At 41.6% G+C, this 18,562-nt stretch overlaps 1 protein-coding gene across 1 annotated transcript in view; it reads left to right on the forward strand.

Moving 5' to 3' along the window:
- Positions 1–248: 248 nt before the first annotated feature.
- Positions 249–18,562, forward strand: part of LOC307064929 (phosphatidylinositol 3,4,5-trisphosphate 3-phosphatase TPTE2-like) — a gene marked incomplete at both ends in the record, with an annotated part of 74,983 nt that continues 56,669 nt past the window's right edge. Inside the window, 8 exons of the mRNA XM_079721636.1 lie at positions 249–341; positions 429–514; positions 10,354–10,398; positions 11,203–11,256; positions 13,238–13,291; positions 15,109–15,162; positions 16,612–16,665; positions 18,089–18,154. Of these exons, the coding sequence (XP_079577762.1) occupies positions 249–341; positions 429–514; positions 10,354–10,398; positions 11,203–11,256; positions 13,238–13,291; positions 15,109–15,162; positions 16,612–16,665; positions 18,089–18,154 (506 nt within the window). The remainder of the gene's footprint in view (positions 342–428; positions 515–10,353; positions 10,399–11,202; positions 11,257–13,237; positions 13,292–15,108; positions 15,163–16,611; positions 16,666–18,088; positions 18,155–18,562) is intronic.

The raw sequence follows: 18,562 nt of genomic DNA on the forward strand, positions 1-18,562 counted from the left end.
GATCGTTGAGCCTGATCATATAAATTAGCAGGCTGGTTTTGAAACTGAAGGTAATCATCCGTTAGATCCATTACACCCGTAATGATCAAGTTCCCTTTAATTGTTTTTACAAAAACGTGCAGGTCCTCGAGTAGCCTAAACAATAAGAGGTTTGCCTGAGTTGTTTTTCAGGAGCTTGGAGTCAGCTGTGTCCAGTTTGAGCTCCAGCTGGTTAAGACTGGTTAAGACCACCGACCCTCCAACTGAGCATGCTCGGTGACCTTATGACATCGGAAGGCAGGAAAACGTCATCAGAGCGTGATAATACCAGTATTCTGAGCATGCGTACTGGGAAGAAGCCGGTAGGTTAGGTGTATCTCCGCAGAAAGAAGATCACCTCACGTTTTGCTTATCTCCAGTTAGCTTTCCCCGTGTTCCCCACGCCTTAGTTTTATCCCATAAATACCCCTAGCTCCCGGGCCGTTGAGGAGGTGGATTTCAGACTTGTTCTCCTGTCTTCTCGCTTGGCTGCCTTGTGAGTAAACCCCTTCGCTGCTACAAACTTCGGCGTCTCAGCATTTGGTGGCTTGCTGCGTGTTGGGCAAAGAAACCTGGTTCGGTAAGGCTTTTCCAGTTGTATTTCTCGGTACCTTTTAGGGTTTTCCCAATTAGCAGTCTTTATTCAGTGTTGGGGCTGGCCTTTGCCGACCAGCATATGGACTAGCTGCTACAAGTCAGAGAAAGCAGGCTGATAAGTTGAGTATCAATATTAAATTCCTCAGCAAGTCTGTGAGGCTCTTCCGTTACTTTGGGAAAAATCTGTGACGATGGCTCCAAGTTCAGCTTTAGCTCAGAGACTAGAAGAAATGAAGGGTTTAGTCTCTGGATCCTCAGTAGGCTTAATTTTAAAGGGACAGGTTCTGAAAAGTTGAGAGGAAAACGGGAGGGGGGAGAGTTTACGAGGAAAAGGGAAGTTAGCCAGGAGAGTTAGTGTGGGAGACGTGAGGGTATAGAGGAGGGGTGGACGGCAGAGAGGGGAAGAGCCGGTGCCAGAGGCCCGAGCACAAGGAGCCGAGGGAGAGAGGCAAGATGGGGCCAGAAGCCATTGTCTCTGTCTTGAATGGTAACCACTGGGCGATTCGGCGGTTCCGGGCACCTGAGGGACCCTCTAATCACTAGCTGACCATTATGCTGAGCAAGCTGACTTCAGTAGTCATGCTGTACACAGAATAGAGTTCAGAAAGGTCACTTAACAAACAAAAAACAACAGTAGACCCTGGAGAAAGGGAAAAATCTGATTTCTACTTACATTATATTAGAAGTCCAGTTCTCAACAAAAATGTAAAACAGATAAAGAAACAAGGGCTGTGCTCTTCTGAAGACTTTCTGAGTCTTTTTTCCGTCCTCTTATCTGAGACAGGAAGGCTGGAGGGGGCTGGGGTTATCTTACCGCCCTTCCCCAAGGTCAGATAAGGCTCTGGTAAACTAGGTTTCTTGAGGGCAGGTCTTCCTCACAGAAAGTAGGATGCTCTGGGCATATTTCAGAATGGTCTGGCCTTGAGGTCATCAACCTGACACTGAAGTCAGTGACCATGTTTTATTCATTTCTGTAACTTGCCAAGTGCTTTACAGACATAATACTAAGTAAATATGGCTTTAATCTTTTTTCCATGTCTTCACCTGACCATTGATTCAGCTTCATCACATGTACCAACAGAGATGTGCAACTGGTATTTTATTCCTCTTTTGGGGGTAATTTTTATATTGTAATTTCCATACAAAAATTCTAATGTTTCACTTATGTTTTAAAAACTTTTTGGGGGGAATTCCCCGATGGTCCAGTGGTTGGGACTCAGCGCTTCAGTGCCGTGGCTGGGGTTCAATCCCTGGTCAGGGAACTAAGATCCTGCAAGCCGCGATGCGGCCAAAAAAAAAAAAAAAGTTGAAATTTAAAAACGTTTTTTTCCATATTTGTTTTCATTTGTTTGGTATTAGTTTTCACCTTTCAGATTTACTCAGGAAAATGGGTGTGTTTTTAATTTACAACTAATACTTGATTGTTTCTTCTCAATCCTAGGAATTGATACCTTGAGTAAAATGATTTTGTTTCCTCCTCATTCCTGTATCAACCTTGCTTCTTTTACTTAAAGTTAATATTAGCCAGAAAATATTCAGCCCTCTGGTCATTCTCTCCAGCCCATAGGGGAAGCCAAACGCTCAATGTAACCTTTTTTAGAATGAGAATATGTAACAAGCATCCCCTCCATTAGATGCAAAAGAAAAAGTAACAGGGGAGACAGTCCGCCCTGGGATGATTATCCTGGATGCTTTGACCTTCATACCCCACCCCTGCCCTTAAGGAGAACAGCGTCTGTTTTTAAGCCCTTGCAGCCTGGAACCAAGTTCATTGTATTCCCCACTCTGGTACATCTCCGGACCACCTGGACTCTGTTGTTTAGTGTTGCTATGGACACGGAGTTGTTATTCTAGCGTTGGCTTGCTAGCAGCACCAGGTAAAGACCTAGGGTGGAGGCCTCTGCCAAAGACGTCCCATCCCATCCTCTGCCGTTTATGTGGGCTCCTGTGGCCCTGTCACCCTCACATTGTGAGAAGAGTATAACGTTTTAGAGGCACAGCTGGAGGGTGTGGCGAGGAGGCACAGGAAGGGGGTGTTCGGACCCCGTAGGCAGGAAGGTTTGCCTTGTGCTCCGCTGTGCGGAGCCCTGATTAACGCTCCTCTTCCCTCCCGCTGACACTGCAGAGCCCCGTCACCATCAGGGCATTGGGACATGGGACATGGGACCTGGAGGGGGAGGGGGCACTAGGCCGATGTAGGACCAACTAGCGGTAACTTTGTGGCTGGCCAGGAACTGGGCCGAGATTTCACTTAACGGATTTGATTTGGGGAAATTAAAAATAAGAAAGAATGGAAAAGAAAGAAGGAGAAAGGCATTATCCTGAAAGGCAGCGGGAGAGAGAACAGCTGCCAGGATCTTGAGGAAAGTTTGATCCCGCCTACGAAAGGCTGTACCCGACTCAAAATGCTCCCCACTGCCCCGCAGCCCCTTCCGAGAGGCAGTGCCTCTGCCTTTGCTAAAGCAGCCTTGCCTGCAGGTAAGTAGGTCTAGGGCTTGCAGGGAGGGGGCCCAAGAACCCGGCTGTGCCATGGCCACCCTGGGTCTCGGGTCCACCTCGCCCCTGGAACACAGGCGGTACCTCCGAGCTTTGGGCTTGCTACTCCCACTGTGCATGAGCTGGTATGTCCCAAAGGTATGGGATTCACAGGTGGCTGGGCCCCAAGCCCAAAACTCAGAATCAACATTTATGCCCAAACTGGTGTGTTTTTGAAAAAAAAAAATTTGTTTTCTATTTCTTTTCAAATTTCTCTCCTTGCCCGGAATTTAGGGGCCGGTGGCACATTTCTGCCTGTCTCACGTGGACGTAGTATTACTGCTTGTTAACTTGGCCATCTACTTGGCAATGTGTTACTCTCCAGTGATTTCCAGTTTTCATCCATGAAATCTGCTCTATGAAATGCTGAGGGTCACATCTCTTAGCTTTCCCAATTCTCTCATTTATTCTGCAGAGAATACTTCAGGATGGAAATATCATAAGTCACTATGATGATGTAAAATTGCTTTGAAATGGGTTTTGTTTGGCTTCCTGGGTCCTGTCTAGCAAGTGGGTAATCTTTAAAGAGTCCTGTGCTTGAGCTGAGCTTAAATTTTATTGAACACACAAAAAATGTTTTTCTCTATTTCTTGAGCTAAAATGCATGTTTCACAGGATTGATAAAATTGCACAGTATTGGAGATTTTATGTTTGTGGATTCAAGACTTTGGAAATGCTGATCCATATGTGTGACTTTCTAATTGGGGGGATATCATATGTGTTTTAAACGTATCGAATATATAATGCATACATGCTTTTCTTTTTCTTAGATTAAATGCAGATTAAATTCAAGAATAAAACAAACCATGCCGAGATTAAAGAAGAATTCTTTATATGCCTGGTTCGTTCATCAAAAAAATAAGTAAGTGATAAGATTCAAATTTCCTGAATTTTAAGCATAATTCTCAGCCTTGGTTAACAGAATGGGGAAAACACGTGTACCTTCTTTTATAATAAATGTAAGCTGTATGCAAATGAAATTAGCAAACTCAAAATTTAAAGACCTTGTTTTATGCCTGTAATTTCCTTCAATACCACAGGTTAGGCAGTATGTCAGTAATAGTATGCATGGTCCCTTTAAACTTGTCCTTTAGCAGTGCTGGTTGCCCTAATGGAGGATGATCTGTCCATGGGTGGTGACTATTTTCCAGGGACGGCCACTACAAGGGCTCCAGTTGTCACATCTCCGTCAACACCTGAAATGTTGCTAATTACCACAGTGAAGGTCACAAATGCATTTTTATTAGTGAGATTAGTGGTTTACAAATCGGCATGATGGATATTAGAAATACAAAAATATTCAAGGTCTGTGAACTGGTGAAAATAAATAATAGTAACTATCTCAAGGAATGTAATGAGGACCAGTTGAAGTAGTATTTGTGAAGCATCAGCACAATGCCTGGCCCTTAGTAAAGACCATTTAAATGTTTGTAAGGTGAAAGATCACTTTGTGATATTTCTTTAATTTTTGGAAAATTTATCCTTATTTATTTTCAGCTTTTTCTTTTCCTTTTTTTCTCATTTATTCTCAGATGTCTATAATCCAGATGTTAGATATGATTTTATGCTCCATATCAATTGGCTTTTCTTTGGTATGTTCTCCCTCTATATTCCTTTTTTTTTTTTTTTAATAAATTTATTTTCGGCTGTGTTGGGTCTTCGTTGCTGCACGTGGGCTTTCTCTAGTTGTGGCGACCAGGGGCTACTCTTTGTTGCGGTGTGTGGGCTTCTCATTGCGGTGGCTTCTCTTGTTGCGGAGCACGGGCTCTAGGCACACGGGCTTCAGTAGTTGTGGCACGCGGGCTCAGTAGTTGTGGCTCTTGGGCTCTAGAGTGCAGGCTCAGTAGTTGTGGCACACAGGCTTAGTTGCTCCGCAGCATGTGGGGTCTTCCTGGACCAGGGCTCGACCCGTGTCCCCTGCATTGGCAGGCGACTTCTTAACCACTGTGCCACCAGGGAAGCCCTCTCTATTCTTTTCTACTATTTTCTGGGAGAGTTTCTCAATCTCATCTTCCAACTCTAATTTGCTTTTCACATGTACCCAAACTACTCTTTATCCCATGAATGGATTCTTTATTTCAACAATTATACTTTTACACTGAAGATTTCCTCTTGGGTTTTTTCCTTATGGTTTCTTATTCTCATTTCATATTACTAACATCTTCTCATGTATCATTAAGTGTGCTTCTCATGTGTGTATTGAAAAATCTTACTACAGTAATCAAGACAGTATGGTACTGACACAAAAACAGAAATACAGATTAATGGAACAGGATAGAAAGCCCAGAGATAAACCCACGCACCTATGGTCACCTAATCTATGACAGAGGAGGCTAGAATATACAGTGGAGCAAAGACAGCCTCTTCAATAAGTGGTGCTGGGACAACTGGACAGCTACATGTAAAAGAATGAAATTAGAACACTCCCTGACACCATACACAAAAAAACCATCAAAGTGGATTAAAGACCTAAATGTAAGGCCAGGCACTATCAAACTCTTAGAGGAAAACATAGGAAGAACAACACACTTTGACATAAATCACAGCAAGATCTTTTTTGACCCACCTCCTAAAGTAATGAGCATAAAACCAAAACTAAACAAATGGGACCTAATGAAACTTAAAAGCTTTTGCACAGCAAAGAAAACCATAAACAGAACAAAAAGACAACCCTCAGGATGGGAGAAAATTCTTGCAAATGAAGCAAACAACAAAGGATTCATCTCCAAAATATACAAACAACTCATGAAGCTCAATATCAAAAACAAACAAACAATCCAATCCAAAACTGGGCAGAAGACCTAAACAGACATTTCTCTAAAGAAGACATACAGATGTTTTGTTCATATCTGTTTGTTCTTTAATTCTTCCAGGTCTTTGTTAAACATTTCTTGCATCTTCTCAATCTTTGCCTCCATTCTTTTTCCGAGGTCCTGGATCATCTTCACTATCATGATTCTGAATTCTTTTTCTGGAAGGTTGCCTATCTCCACTTCATGTAGTTGTTTTTCTGGGGTTTTATCTTGTTCCTTCATGTGGTACATAGCCCTCTGCCTTTTCATTTTGTCTCTCTTTCTCTGACCATGGTTTTCATTCCCTAGGCTGCAGGACTGTAGTCCTTCTTGCTTCTGCTGTCTGCCTTCTAGTGGATGAGGCTATGTAAGAGGCTTGTGCAAGCTTCCTAATGGGAGGGACTGGTGGTGGTTAGAGCTGGGTGTTGCTCTGGTGGGCAGAGGTCAGTAAAACTTTACTCTGCTTGTCTGCTGATGGGTGGGGCTGAGTTCCCTCCCTGTTGATTGTTTGGCCTGAGGCGATGCAGTACTGGAGGCCAGAGGCTCTTTGGTGGGGCTAATGGTGGGCTCCAGGAGGGCTCATGCTAAGGAGTACTTCCCAGAACTTCTGCTGCCAGTGTCCTTGTCCTCACGGTGAGCCACAGCCACCCCCTGCCTCTGCAGGAGACCCTCCAACACTAGCAGGTAGGTCTGGTTCAGTCTCTATGGGGTCACTGCTCCTTCCCCTGGGTCCCGATGTGCACACTACTTTGTGTGTGCCCTCCAAGAGTGGAGTCTATTTTTCCCTCAGCCCTGTCGAAGTCCTGCAGTCAAATCCCACTAGCCTTCAAAGTCTGATTCTCTAGGAATTCCTCCTCCCATTGCCGGACCCCCAGGTTTGGAAGCCTGATGTGGGGCTCAGAAACTTCACTCCAGTGGGTGGACTTCTGCGGTATAAGTATTCTCCAGTTTGTGAGTCACCCACCCAGCCGTTACGGGATTTAATTTTATTGTGATTGCACCCCTCCTACCGTCTCATTGTGGCTTCTCCTTTGTCTTTGGATGTGGGGTATGTTTTTTGGTGAGTTCCAGTGTCTTTCTGTGGATGGTTGTTCAGCAGTTAGTTGTGATTCTGATGTTCTCGCAAGAGGGAGTCATTTTGTTTACTTTTGATTCAGTGATTAGTTAGAAATTGACATTTCTATAAAGAAGACGTACAGGTGGCCAAGAGGCACATGAAAAGCTGCTCAACATCACTAATTATTAGAGAAATGCAAATCAAAACCACAGCACAGTGAGGTATCACACCGGTCAGAATGGCCATCATCAAAAAATCTACAAACAATAAATGCTGGAGAGGGTGTGGAGAAAAGGGAACCCTCTTGCACTGTTGGTGGGAATGTAAATTGATAGAGCCACTATGGAGAACAGTATGGAGATTCCTTAAAAAACTAAAAATAGAACTACCGTATGACCCAGCAATTCCACCACTGGGCATATACCCAGAAAAAAGCATAATTCAAAAAGACACGTGCACCCCAGTGTTCATTGCAGCACTATTTATAATAGCCAGGATATGGAAGCAACCTAAGTGTCCATCAGCAGAGGAATGGATAAAGAAAATGTAGAACATATGCAGTGGAATATTACTCAGCCATGAAAAGGAACGAAATTGGTCATTTGTAGAGACATAGATGGACCTAGAGACTGTCATACAGATTGAAGTAAGTCAGAAGGAGAAAAACAAATATTGTATATTAACGCATACATGTGGAATCTGAAAAAATTGGTGTAGACAATCTTATTACAAAGCAGAAATAGAGACACAGACGTAGAGAACAAACGTATGGATACCAAGGGGGAAAGCGGGGGTGGGATGAATTGGGAGACTGGATTGACATATATACACTATTGATACTATGTATAAAGAAGATAACTAACAAGAACCTACTGTATAGCCCTGGGAACTCAGTGCTCTGTGGTGACCTAAATGAGAAGGAAATCCAAAAAAGAGGGGCTATATGTATACATATAGCTGATTCACTTTGCTGTACAGTAGAAACTAACACAATATTGTAAAGCAACTGTACTCCAATAAAAATTTTTTTTAATTAGAAAAAATACTTTAGTCATTGTGTTGCAATGGTTCTGCTTCAGATGGTATATGATGTTCAGTTTGTTGTATTTTTCAGGAGTCATACTCCTCAGGTATCTATTTTGACTTGTGAGTTGACATTCCTTGTGCACATTGGCCCCTCTGTCTGGTAACTTATATTAGGAAAGAGCTGAAGGTTGGGGACCGTCTCAGCATGATTATTAATAGCGCATTCTTGTCACTTTCAAAAGTATCCTGGCTTGGATGACCTATTATAATGTCGCTCTTGTTGAAAGCTAAGATCCAGGGTGTGTTTTCCTCAGTAAGTTTAACATGAGTGGAGGTGACGAGCCTGGGCACAGAGAGTCTCAGGAACCATGAAACACTGTGACCAGGCAAATCCTCTGATCAGGGTATGTCACCTTTCAGCTCCTGGGCGAGGCAGCGTTGGGGGAGGCAGTCACCCTAGGTTGTCACCTGGGGCTTTGGAGATGGGGCATGGATGAGTGAAGGCCCAAGGATTGCTCTTCAGCCCTTTCCTGTTTTCATCAGCTAACCTAATCCTACCCTAACTTTATCCTAACTACGTCTGGGTAGTTGCTACTGGCTTCTACTGAGGAGGCACTTATTGTCTCCAAGCAACTCAAGGGAAAGGCAAGAACCGAACTTAAAATTTCCCCTCCCCTTGAGTCCCTCCAGGCTGCCCTTGGCAGCCCTTTTCCTCAGTCTGTCCACCAGTTAAGGGTTGAGTCTTTTTTTTTTTTTTTAATTATTTTATTTTTGGCTGCATTGGGTCTTTGTCGCTGCACGCGGGCTTTCTCTAGTTGTGGCACGTGGGGACTACACTTTGTCGCGGTGCACAGGCTTCTCATTGCGGTGGCTTCTCTTGTTGCAGAGCACGGGCTCTAGGTACGTGGGCTTTAGTAGTTGTGGTGCGTGGGATCGGTAGTTGTGGCTCGTGGGCTCTAGAGCGCAGGCTCAGTAGTTGTGGCTCACGGGCTTAGCTGCTCTGCAGCATGTGGGATCTTCCCGGAACAGGGCTCGAACCCATGTCCCCTGCATTGGCAGGCAGATTCTTAACCACTGCGGCACCAGGGAAGCCCAAGGGTCGACTCTTTAGAGTCTTCCAGTTTTGTGTTATTTCTTGGAATCCATACTTCCGTTCATCTTTTATAGTTTTGGGAGGAAGGCTATTATGTCATCTTGGATAGGAACCCAAGATTTCCCAGGGAATTACTCTGAGAATCTTGAAGTGTTTTTTTTTTTTTTTTTTTTTTTTTTTTTTTTTTTTTGCATTACGTGGGCTTCTCACTGCTGTGGCCTCTCCCGTTGCGGAGCACAGGCTCTGGACATGCAGGCCCAGCAGCCATGGCTCACGGGCCTAGCCGCTCTGCGGCATGTGGGATCTTCCCAGACCGGGGCACGAACCCGTGTCCCCTGCATCGGCAGGCGGACTCTCAACCACTGCGCCACCAGGGAAGCCCTTCTTGAAGTGTTTTTGAAATTTAAAATATGTATCAGTTTATATTGTTTTCCTGTACTGATTTTTTGAGGCATAACGTTTGATGAAGGCAGGCTGCCTAAAAACGAATAATATGTGTGAAATGGTGACTATTCAGCATGATCTTATGAAGTTGACGGATGCAAAGTGCATTTTTATGTGTCTTATTTTACAGATGAGGAAATTGAGTTATAGAGAGATTAAATTATCCAAACCAGTGATTTGGTGGTGGGAAGTCTTGGTTTTGGATAATATAACCAAATCTCTTTTTGAAATAAATCCAGAGAAAAATAAAAAGGAATCATTCTAAACATGCTCTACTTCTAGTTCAGAAAAAAAATTTAAAATATTATATAGGCCATCCTTGATCTACCTACCTGTTTCTTCTCTACTGAATGCTGACCAGTGACTAGTCCTTGGTGTTTGAATATTCGTTGTTCTGGCATTTTGTTTTCTTTTTTTTTTTTTTTCCTGTAACCCTTCATTAGTTATTCCTGGATCCACCTCCTCATCCCTATACTCTCGGCTCTTTCATGTTTCCCAAATTGATTCCAGGGTGTGTGCATGGTTGGCAAAATGGGGAAGGAGAAAGGAGGTTTAATAATGAATGCTACATCTCCTTTGCTTCTTTCTGTCACTTTCCAGTGGATTCACAAACACACACACAGCCCAGAGGCTGTCTCAGAGAGCCCAGTGCTGTACTCAAACTGTTTGTTTAGTTTTTTCCATATTCATGATTTTACTTTTCATGTCTTGAAATTCTATTGGGAAAAAGAAACGAATTGCCTTCCAAAGTGTCTGATGTATTTTTTTGTATGATTTTTACTCTTTGGCAGAGTTGTGGATGCCTCTTCAGGCTCCTCTGACGACGTTGACAAGGGGTGAGTTGACTGAAGTGGGTGGTGAAAGGTATTGGGAGCGCTGACCGCAAAGGGAGGTCTCTCTCCATAAGAGACTGGAAGCTTCTATAGGTAACTTTCTTTTGGGGTCTAGATGGAAAAAAGAAGAGGTCATAAGTGGGCGAATCCTTACTCATGGTCTCTTTGTGACCTTTAGTAACTAGTAGCCCAAACTCTTAGGAAGCTATCAGAATGTGTGTGTGTGTGTCTCTGCTAGCGTGGGCCAGGAAAGGAGGAAGGACGGGACAGAAGAGAGCAGCCATGCTCCATCTCGGCTCTGGCCCTCACCCTCCAGAGCTCTGCTACCATCTAAGGCTAGTGTCCCAACTGTAAACCCAGCGTCATATTGGAGAGAGCCCCTGCCTCGGGCTTGTTGTTCTTTGAACCAAACTGAGGAACAGCAAAGGAGTACCCAGTACAAGGAAAGTAGGGCTGCAGGGGAGGGAAGGATAATCAGGAAGTTAGAAGGGGCTGGAAGTTTGTAGATCTACAGGCTGAAGTTGAATTTTGAAGTAAATGCAGCCTCAGTGCAGTTACACATGAGAGTTAGGTTTAGAAATGAAGAATGGTACTTTTCTGGATTTGTCAGTCTTCTTGGACAGGCCTAAGGTCTTCACTACAGCTAATAAAGCCCTGTTTCTTGGGAAAATTGAAATACTGATTGCCAAATAAGTAACTTCCATGTAGATTTTTAGGGTTCAACCAGTTTACAAATTGAAGACTACTTGTAACTAATTAACTCTATGAAGTCATTTGGAGTTTGATCCTGTGTTTTTAATTCCTTAGAAATGACCCCTATGAATTGACATCAGTAATCTGTGACGGAGCCACCTGTGAAAGGTGAGGTATATATTGAGGGGTGGGGGACCAGGGGAAGTGAAGTGGAGAAATTTAGTCTCGGGATTATCCATGGCAATGCAGAATTTTCTGGACAATGATCTAAAATTCTTTCTAAAAACATAGGAATTGCAGTGAGTTGTTATGTTTACTATATTTTTAAGATTCAAGGAATCCTTATTGTTCAGAAATTCATTATATGACTATTCCATGTAGAATATCACTAATGATAAATTTCTGCATACTAGTGAAGTAAAATAGAACAATTCTTGAGGGTCGATGATGGTAATAAAGATGTTAACTTTGATAATTCATATGAATGAGTCTGTGAAGTTGGAAAGGAGGGAACTGTTGGTGGATCTCTTATCATTGGGAAGATAGGGTTTATACTGACGCATGAAGAAAAGGGAAAACTATGGAAAGTAAAGATATAGTGACACTGAACAGCACCTTCAATCAACTGGGCCTAATTGACATTTATAGAAGAGCTCACTTAACAAGAGCGGAATATATATCCTTCTCAAGCTCACATGAAACATTCACCAGTATAGATCACTTGTTCAACAAAATAAACTATTTAAAAAAATTTACAACCACAAAGGAATATCACCTCATGCCTGTTAGAATGGCATCGTTGGGCTTCCCTGGTGGCACAGTGGTTAAGAATCCGCCTGCCAGTGCAGGGGACACAGGTTCAAGCCCTGGTCCAGGAAGATCCCACATGCTGTGGAGCAACTAAGCCCGTGTGCCACAACTACTGAGCCTGCGCTCTAAAGCCCATGAGCCACAACTGCTGAGCCCGTGTGCCACAACTACTGGAGCCCACATGCCTAGAGCCTGTGCTCCTCCACAAGAGAAGCCACTGCAATGAGAAGCCCGCTCGCCGCAACTAGAGAAAACCCGACTGCAGCAACAAAGACCCAATGCAGCCAAAAAAGTAAATCTAAATAAAATAAAAAAATATGTATGTATAGAATGGCATTGTCAGAAAGATAAAAAAATAACAAGTGTTGACAAGGATGTGGAGAAAAGGGAAGGCTTGTGCACTGTTGGTAGGAATGCAAATTGTTACAGCCACTATGGAAAACACTATGAAAATTTCTCAAAAAATTTAAAATAGAATTGTCATATGATCCAGCAATTCCACTTCTGGGTATCTATCTGAAGAAAATGAAAACACTAGCTTGAAAAGACATGTGCAACCCCGTGTTCATTGCATTCTTTACAGTAGCCAAGACATGGCAACAACGTGTCCGTTGACCAGTGAATGGATAAAGAAGTTGTGGTATATATGTGTACAATGGAATATATTCAGCCATAAAAAAAAGAATGAAATCTTACTATTTGCAACAGCATGGGTAGAACTCCTGGACGTTTACGCCAAGTGCAATAAGTTAGAGAAAGAGAAATACCATGTGGTCTCACTTGTGTGTGGAATCTTAAAAGGAAAAAAAGCTCATAAAGAAGAGAAAAGATTGGTGGTTTCCAGAAATGGGGGGTGAGGGCTGCGTAGGGGGTGGGTGAAATGGGTGAGGGAAGTCAAAAGGTCCAAACTTCCAGTTATAAAAGAAGTCACCCTGGGGATGTACAACCCCTGCTGGAACGGGTTGTACAGCATGGTAACTATAGTGAATCCTACTAATAATACTGTATGAGGGATGGTACCTGCAAACTACAGTTGAATTTGAAGTAATTGCAAACACAAAAACCAGTTACACCTTGGGATTAGGTTCAGAAGTAAAGAAATGTTTTTAATCTTGATCCATTAAGGAGTCTTTTACAGGCCTAGGAATTTCATTGCCACCATGTGAAGCTGCATTTCTAGGGTAAAATGAAATACTTATTTCCAAATAAGCACATTATGCATGAATTTGTAATTTTCAATTCATAGTTGAAAATGTATCTCTCTACAACTTAGCCAATTTGAATGAAAAAAGTAAGTCTATGAAATCACGTGATGTTTCTGTACATTTTAATCCTTAAGCTATGAGCAGAATGAATTGATATCTGTAACCAATAAGGAAGCCATCACTGAAAGGTGAGATTAATGTAGATAGATAGATATGTAAAGGTGCACACAGAGATATTGAATACTAAGTTTCTTGTATGCTTTTTCTAAAATGTTGGTATGTTCTGTATGTAGCATTCTTTTTTTGATCTAGTTGGATAAAAGAGAAACAGATCAGAAGAGGGAGACTTACTCCCATCTGAGTGACTAGTAGCCAAAACTCTTAGAAACCTGTCAGATTGCCTGTGTGAGACTCTGCTAGAACGGGTTGTATTTGTTTGCTAGGGCTACTGTAACAAAATATCACAAATCGAGTGGTTTAAACAACAAAACTTTGTCTCAATCCTCAAGGCTAGAAATTGGTATCAGGATGTTGGCAGGGGTGGTTTCTTCTGAGTGCTGTGAGGAAGAATCTCTTCCATGCCTCTCTCCTAGCTTCTGGTGGCTGCTGTCAATTGCTCCAACCTCTGCCTTCATCTTCACATGGCATCCTTTCCTTTTGTATAAGGACATCCGTCATATTGGATTAGGAACCCACCCTAACCAGTAGGACCACATCTTGACTAATTACTTCTGCAACAATGCTACTTTCAATAAGGTCACATTCTGAGTTAAAGGGGATAAGACTTCACCATATGAATTTTAGTGGGACAGTATTCAGTCTACAACGTGGGACAAATGAGGAGAGATTCATATTTGGAAACAAGGGGAAGGCTAGCTGTGGCCTGGGAAGACACGAGCCCTCAACAGAAGAGAATGGAGCTAACAGCCCCTAGATCTGTCCCACACCCTCCAGAGCTCTGCCACTACGTAAGGGTCCTCCAACCCAAACCCGTGATGGCAGTGGAAGTGGCTGGAGCCATCACTGCCTCAGGCCTGCAGTTGTTGACCCTGTGTGAGGGGCAGGAAAGGTGACCAGGAGGGGTGAAAATAAGGAAGTGACGGAACTTGAGAGTCAGGAATTTAGATGCAGTAAGAGGGCTGCGTACCTACAAACTGAAGTTAAATTGAAATAAATGCCATCACAAAAAGCTGTGAGCGTTCGGATTAAAGGAATAGTAAAGAACTTGAGGCATTACTATTTTCACAGGCCTAAGATATCAATTACTGCCATGTAAAATCTCATGTTCAATGAAAATGACATACCAGCTTCAATTTAGTGTTAAATACATGAGTTTTTTTAAAGATCAACAAGTTCATAACTATAGTAATTGTAGCCATTTAAATGACAAAAACCAAGTCAGTCAATTACATGTGATGTCTGACAGTGTAGCTTTTAAACTCTTTAGCCCATATCTGAATGAATTGATTGATATCAGAATCACGAGGAAGCCACCAGCAAAATATGAGATATAAAAGAATCAAGATATATATATATAATTAATATACATACGCATATACATATTTCTATAACACAAACACACACATGCTCGCAGACAGACATACAACACAGAGAGAGAGATTGAAATTTGTGAAATTTACTCTGAGGAGCATTCACAGCAATAAGAGTGTGTTTGACACTGTTTCTAAGTCAAGTCATAGTAGGATGTGTAGGGAACTCTGTCTGCTCTGGGTCCAGTTGGAAAAAAGTAGCAAGTCATAAAAGGGCTGCTGCTTTCTCTAAGTGTGCTACCACTACTTACAGGCCTAAGATCATCATTACCACCTTATATAAGGTCTCATTTCTAATAAAAATGACATAGCAGGCTCAGTTTTGTGATATATACATGAATTGTTAAAGATCAACCAGTTCAAAAGTTGTAGAGTAACTGTAGCTATTTGAATGAAAAAAAGTAAGTCTAGAATTACGTGTGGTGTGTGAACCATGTATCTTCTCAATCTTTTAGCACTGCCCGGAATGAATTGACATCAGAAACCGATAAGGATGGCAACAATGAAATGTGAGATATAAATGAATATTAAAGATAAATGTTTTTTACGTACATGTATGCACATGTATTTATATACTCTTATCAATATGAACACACAAACACATAAACATAAATACTATGGAAGAAAAAGAGGTGCAGTTTTCAAATTCATTCTTAGGAGTATCCATGACAATACAGTGTCTTTGACGTTGATATTAAATCTTCTCACTGTAACACCTGTTAGTAACTTTCTATCTTTTTTGGATCTAGTTGGATAAAAGAGCAACAGGTCATAAGAGGAAGGCTTCCTCCTGCTAATAACTACCAGCCAATTCCTGAGTCATGAACTTTTCTGATAGGTCAAAAACATTTATTACAAATGTATATAGAATCATTTCTGGGCAAAATGAGATATCAGATTTCAAATAATTGATTTACATGTGAATTTTCTAAGAGCCAACCAGTTTATGAGTTCAAGGGTAATTATAGCCCACCTAAACTAAAAAAGTAAAAGTCTAGAAGTCTTGTGGTATCTTATTTTGTCTGTTTTTAATCCTTTAGCACTGCCCCGAGTGAATGGACAGCAGCGTCCTCTGAAGGACTCTCCAATTCAAAGTGAGCTCTGATGAATAAATATGTATGTAATATGTACATACACACATATGTGCATAATATACATATACAGAGAGATTGAGATTTGGGATGTTCACCCTTAGGAGCACCCATGGAAATATAGAGTTCCCTTGATACTGTTTCTAACATCCTCTCATGGTAAGGTTCTATGTGGAATAGCCTTTGTCTTTTGAATTGAGGTAGAAAAAGAGGCACAAGACATAGAGGGAGTCTTCCTACTTGCAGTCTTGAGTGTCAGTTACTGGCAGCCAGACTCTCGGGAAGCTGTCAGATTGCCTGTGTATGAGACTGTCCTGGAGTGGGTGTGGGGAAGATGAAAGCCGTCTGGAGCAAGGAGAATAATAGTAAGTTGTATCAGCTACCATGTGAGGCTGATAACCCAAATCCAGACCCATGTTCACATCAGATGGAGCCCCTGACTCAGGCCTGTAGTTACTTGACCCTGTGTGAGGGGCAGGAAAGACGAGCATGCTTCCTGTGGAGCACAGACGTGGTCAGGGAGTTAGATTGGTCAAGAAAGTTGGGTACCTACAAGCTGAAGTTGAATTTGAAATAAATTCCACCCCAAAACGTTGTTACACATTGGATGAGACTCAGTAGTAAAGAACTGTACTTCAATCTTGAGTCATTACCTTTTTGACAAGTGTAAGATATTCATTACAAATACATAAAGCCTCATTTCTGGGGAAAATGACCTACCAGGTTTCAAGCAATCGATTTACATGTCAGTTTTTAAAGGGTCATCTAGTTTTATAAGTGAAAGCATTAATTGAAACTAATTTGAACCAGAAAGTTTAACTGAGAAAATTATAGGGTGTCTGACTCTGTGCCTTTTTAATCCTTTAGCCCTGCTTTGAGTGAATTGACAACAGGAAGACCTGATGGACCCACCCCGGATACGTGAGACAGAAATAAAGATAGAGAGATGTCAACAAAAAAATACATATGTATAGAAATGCAGAGAGGGAGAGCATGCGAGAGTGAGAGAAAGAGAGAGAGGAAAGGGGAGAGAGGTTGATTCTATTTGGGAGGTTCATTTTTAGGAGTATTCGTGACATAACAGAGTGTCTTTGACATTGTTTCTAAATCTTTTTACTGTAGCCTATGTAAGTATGTTTCTTTCTTTCTTTTTTTGTATCTAGTTGGATAAAACAGAAACAGGTCATAAGAGGGATGCTTCTTACTCATCTGTTTATCACTCTTAGATGCAGCCGAAACCCCTAGGGAAACTATCCAAATGCTTGTGTATGAGGCTGTACTAAAATGGGCCAAGAAAGGAGAGAAACTTATTTTGCAAGGAGAAAGTTGTACTCCTGAAGGGGTTCAGGAGTCAAGAAATGTCTATAAACTTGATTCATGACTTCCCCCCGCCACACCCAGGATGAAGATTTTCATTACAAATGTATAAAGCCTCACTTACAGGGGAAAATGAAATACCAGGTTTTAAATAATTGATTAGAATGTTATTTTTAGGGCAACTAAATTATAAACTGCAGAGTAATTATAGCTAAATTGCATTTAAAATAAATCTATAAGACGCATGGAGTCTTACTATGTCCACTTTAATCCGTTAGCCCTGACTCATGTGACTTGAGAGGCAGAGGTGAAAGGCGAGATATAAATAGTGAGAGAGGGGAAAAGGGGAGGATATTGAGATTTGTGAAATCCAGTTAGTTATGGAGTCCTTGTCTCAGGCAGTTATTTGAATCCTATTCAAGGAGGAAATAAGATATCCATAATATGTGAAACGTAGGTGGTGCAGGGACCCAGGTTCCAAATAACTAATTGACATATAATTTTTTTAGAATTCAACCAGTTCATAAGTTCTAGAGCAAGTGTATCCAATTTCAGCCAAAAAAAGTGAAGTCGTTTCGTGCTATGTACATTTTTAATCCTTCACAATGACCCAAGTAAATTGACATCAAAGGTCTTTGACTACTTTGATATAGCTTGCCTTTTAATTATGGTGCCTTCCAAGGCTGCTGATATAATTTACTTGCATCAGTGCTATCTATGTATTATGAATCTCTATCTTTATAGAAAGAGTGAGACAGAAAGAGAGAAGCAGACACGGAGACAAGAGACATAGGGAGAAACAGAGAGGGAAAGATTTGCAAAATTCAGTCTTGGAAGTATCCATAGGAATACAGAGTTTTCTAGACAAGGATTCTAAATTTCTTTCTGTAAGATTGGGTCATCCAGTGAGCTAAGTCGTGGTTCCTTTAGATTTAAGGAATTCTTTTTCTTCAAATAAGTTTTTCACATCACTGTTCCATGTAGCAAATCTCTAATGATATATTTTTGCATTTGTTGGCGGTTAAAGTATGATGGGACTGCTGTCCAAGATCGATGATGGTGAAGAAGACAGTGACTCTCTCAATTCACATTAGTAAGTCAGTTTGAAGTTTGGAGGGAGGGAGCTGTTGATGGCTTTCTTATCTTTTAGAAGATGGGGCTCATGCTGAGGAGAAAAAAAAAGAGCTATGGAAAGATAGCAAAATGTTGGGGAGGGAGGGTATACAATGATTCCATTTGAATTTGCATATAAGTACCATACTTGAAAAAATATTTCCACGTATTCACAAGTAAATGTTCTTCTAGTTTGAAAATGTGAAAATATCCTTAGTAGAGACTAATTTTATGACAAAGTTTCTTTCTAATCAGAGGATTGCCGAATGCTACTTGCTCTTCACTTGTGTTCCTTTCTCATTTTTCTTGGATATGTTCTGATTCCTAGTTTTGTTGATTTTGTCTATGAGCAAATGGGACTGAGAGCCAAAGCAAACATGTTTTGCTG

Source organism: Hyperoodon ampullatus, assembly GCF_949752795.1.
Source record: "Hyperoodon ampullatus genome assembly, chromosome: 16".
In the NCBI taxonomy this organism is placed as follows: Eukaryota; Metazoa; Chordata; class Mammalia; order Artiodactyla; family Ziphiidae; genus Hyperoodon; species Hyperoodon ampullatus.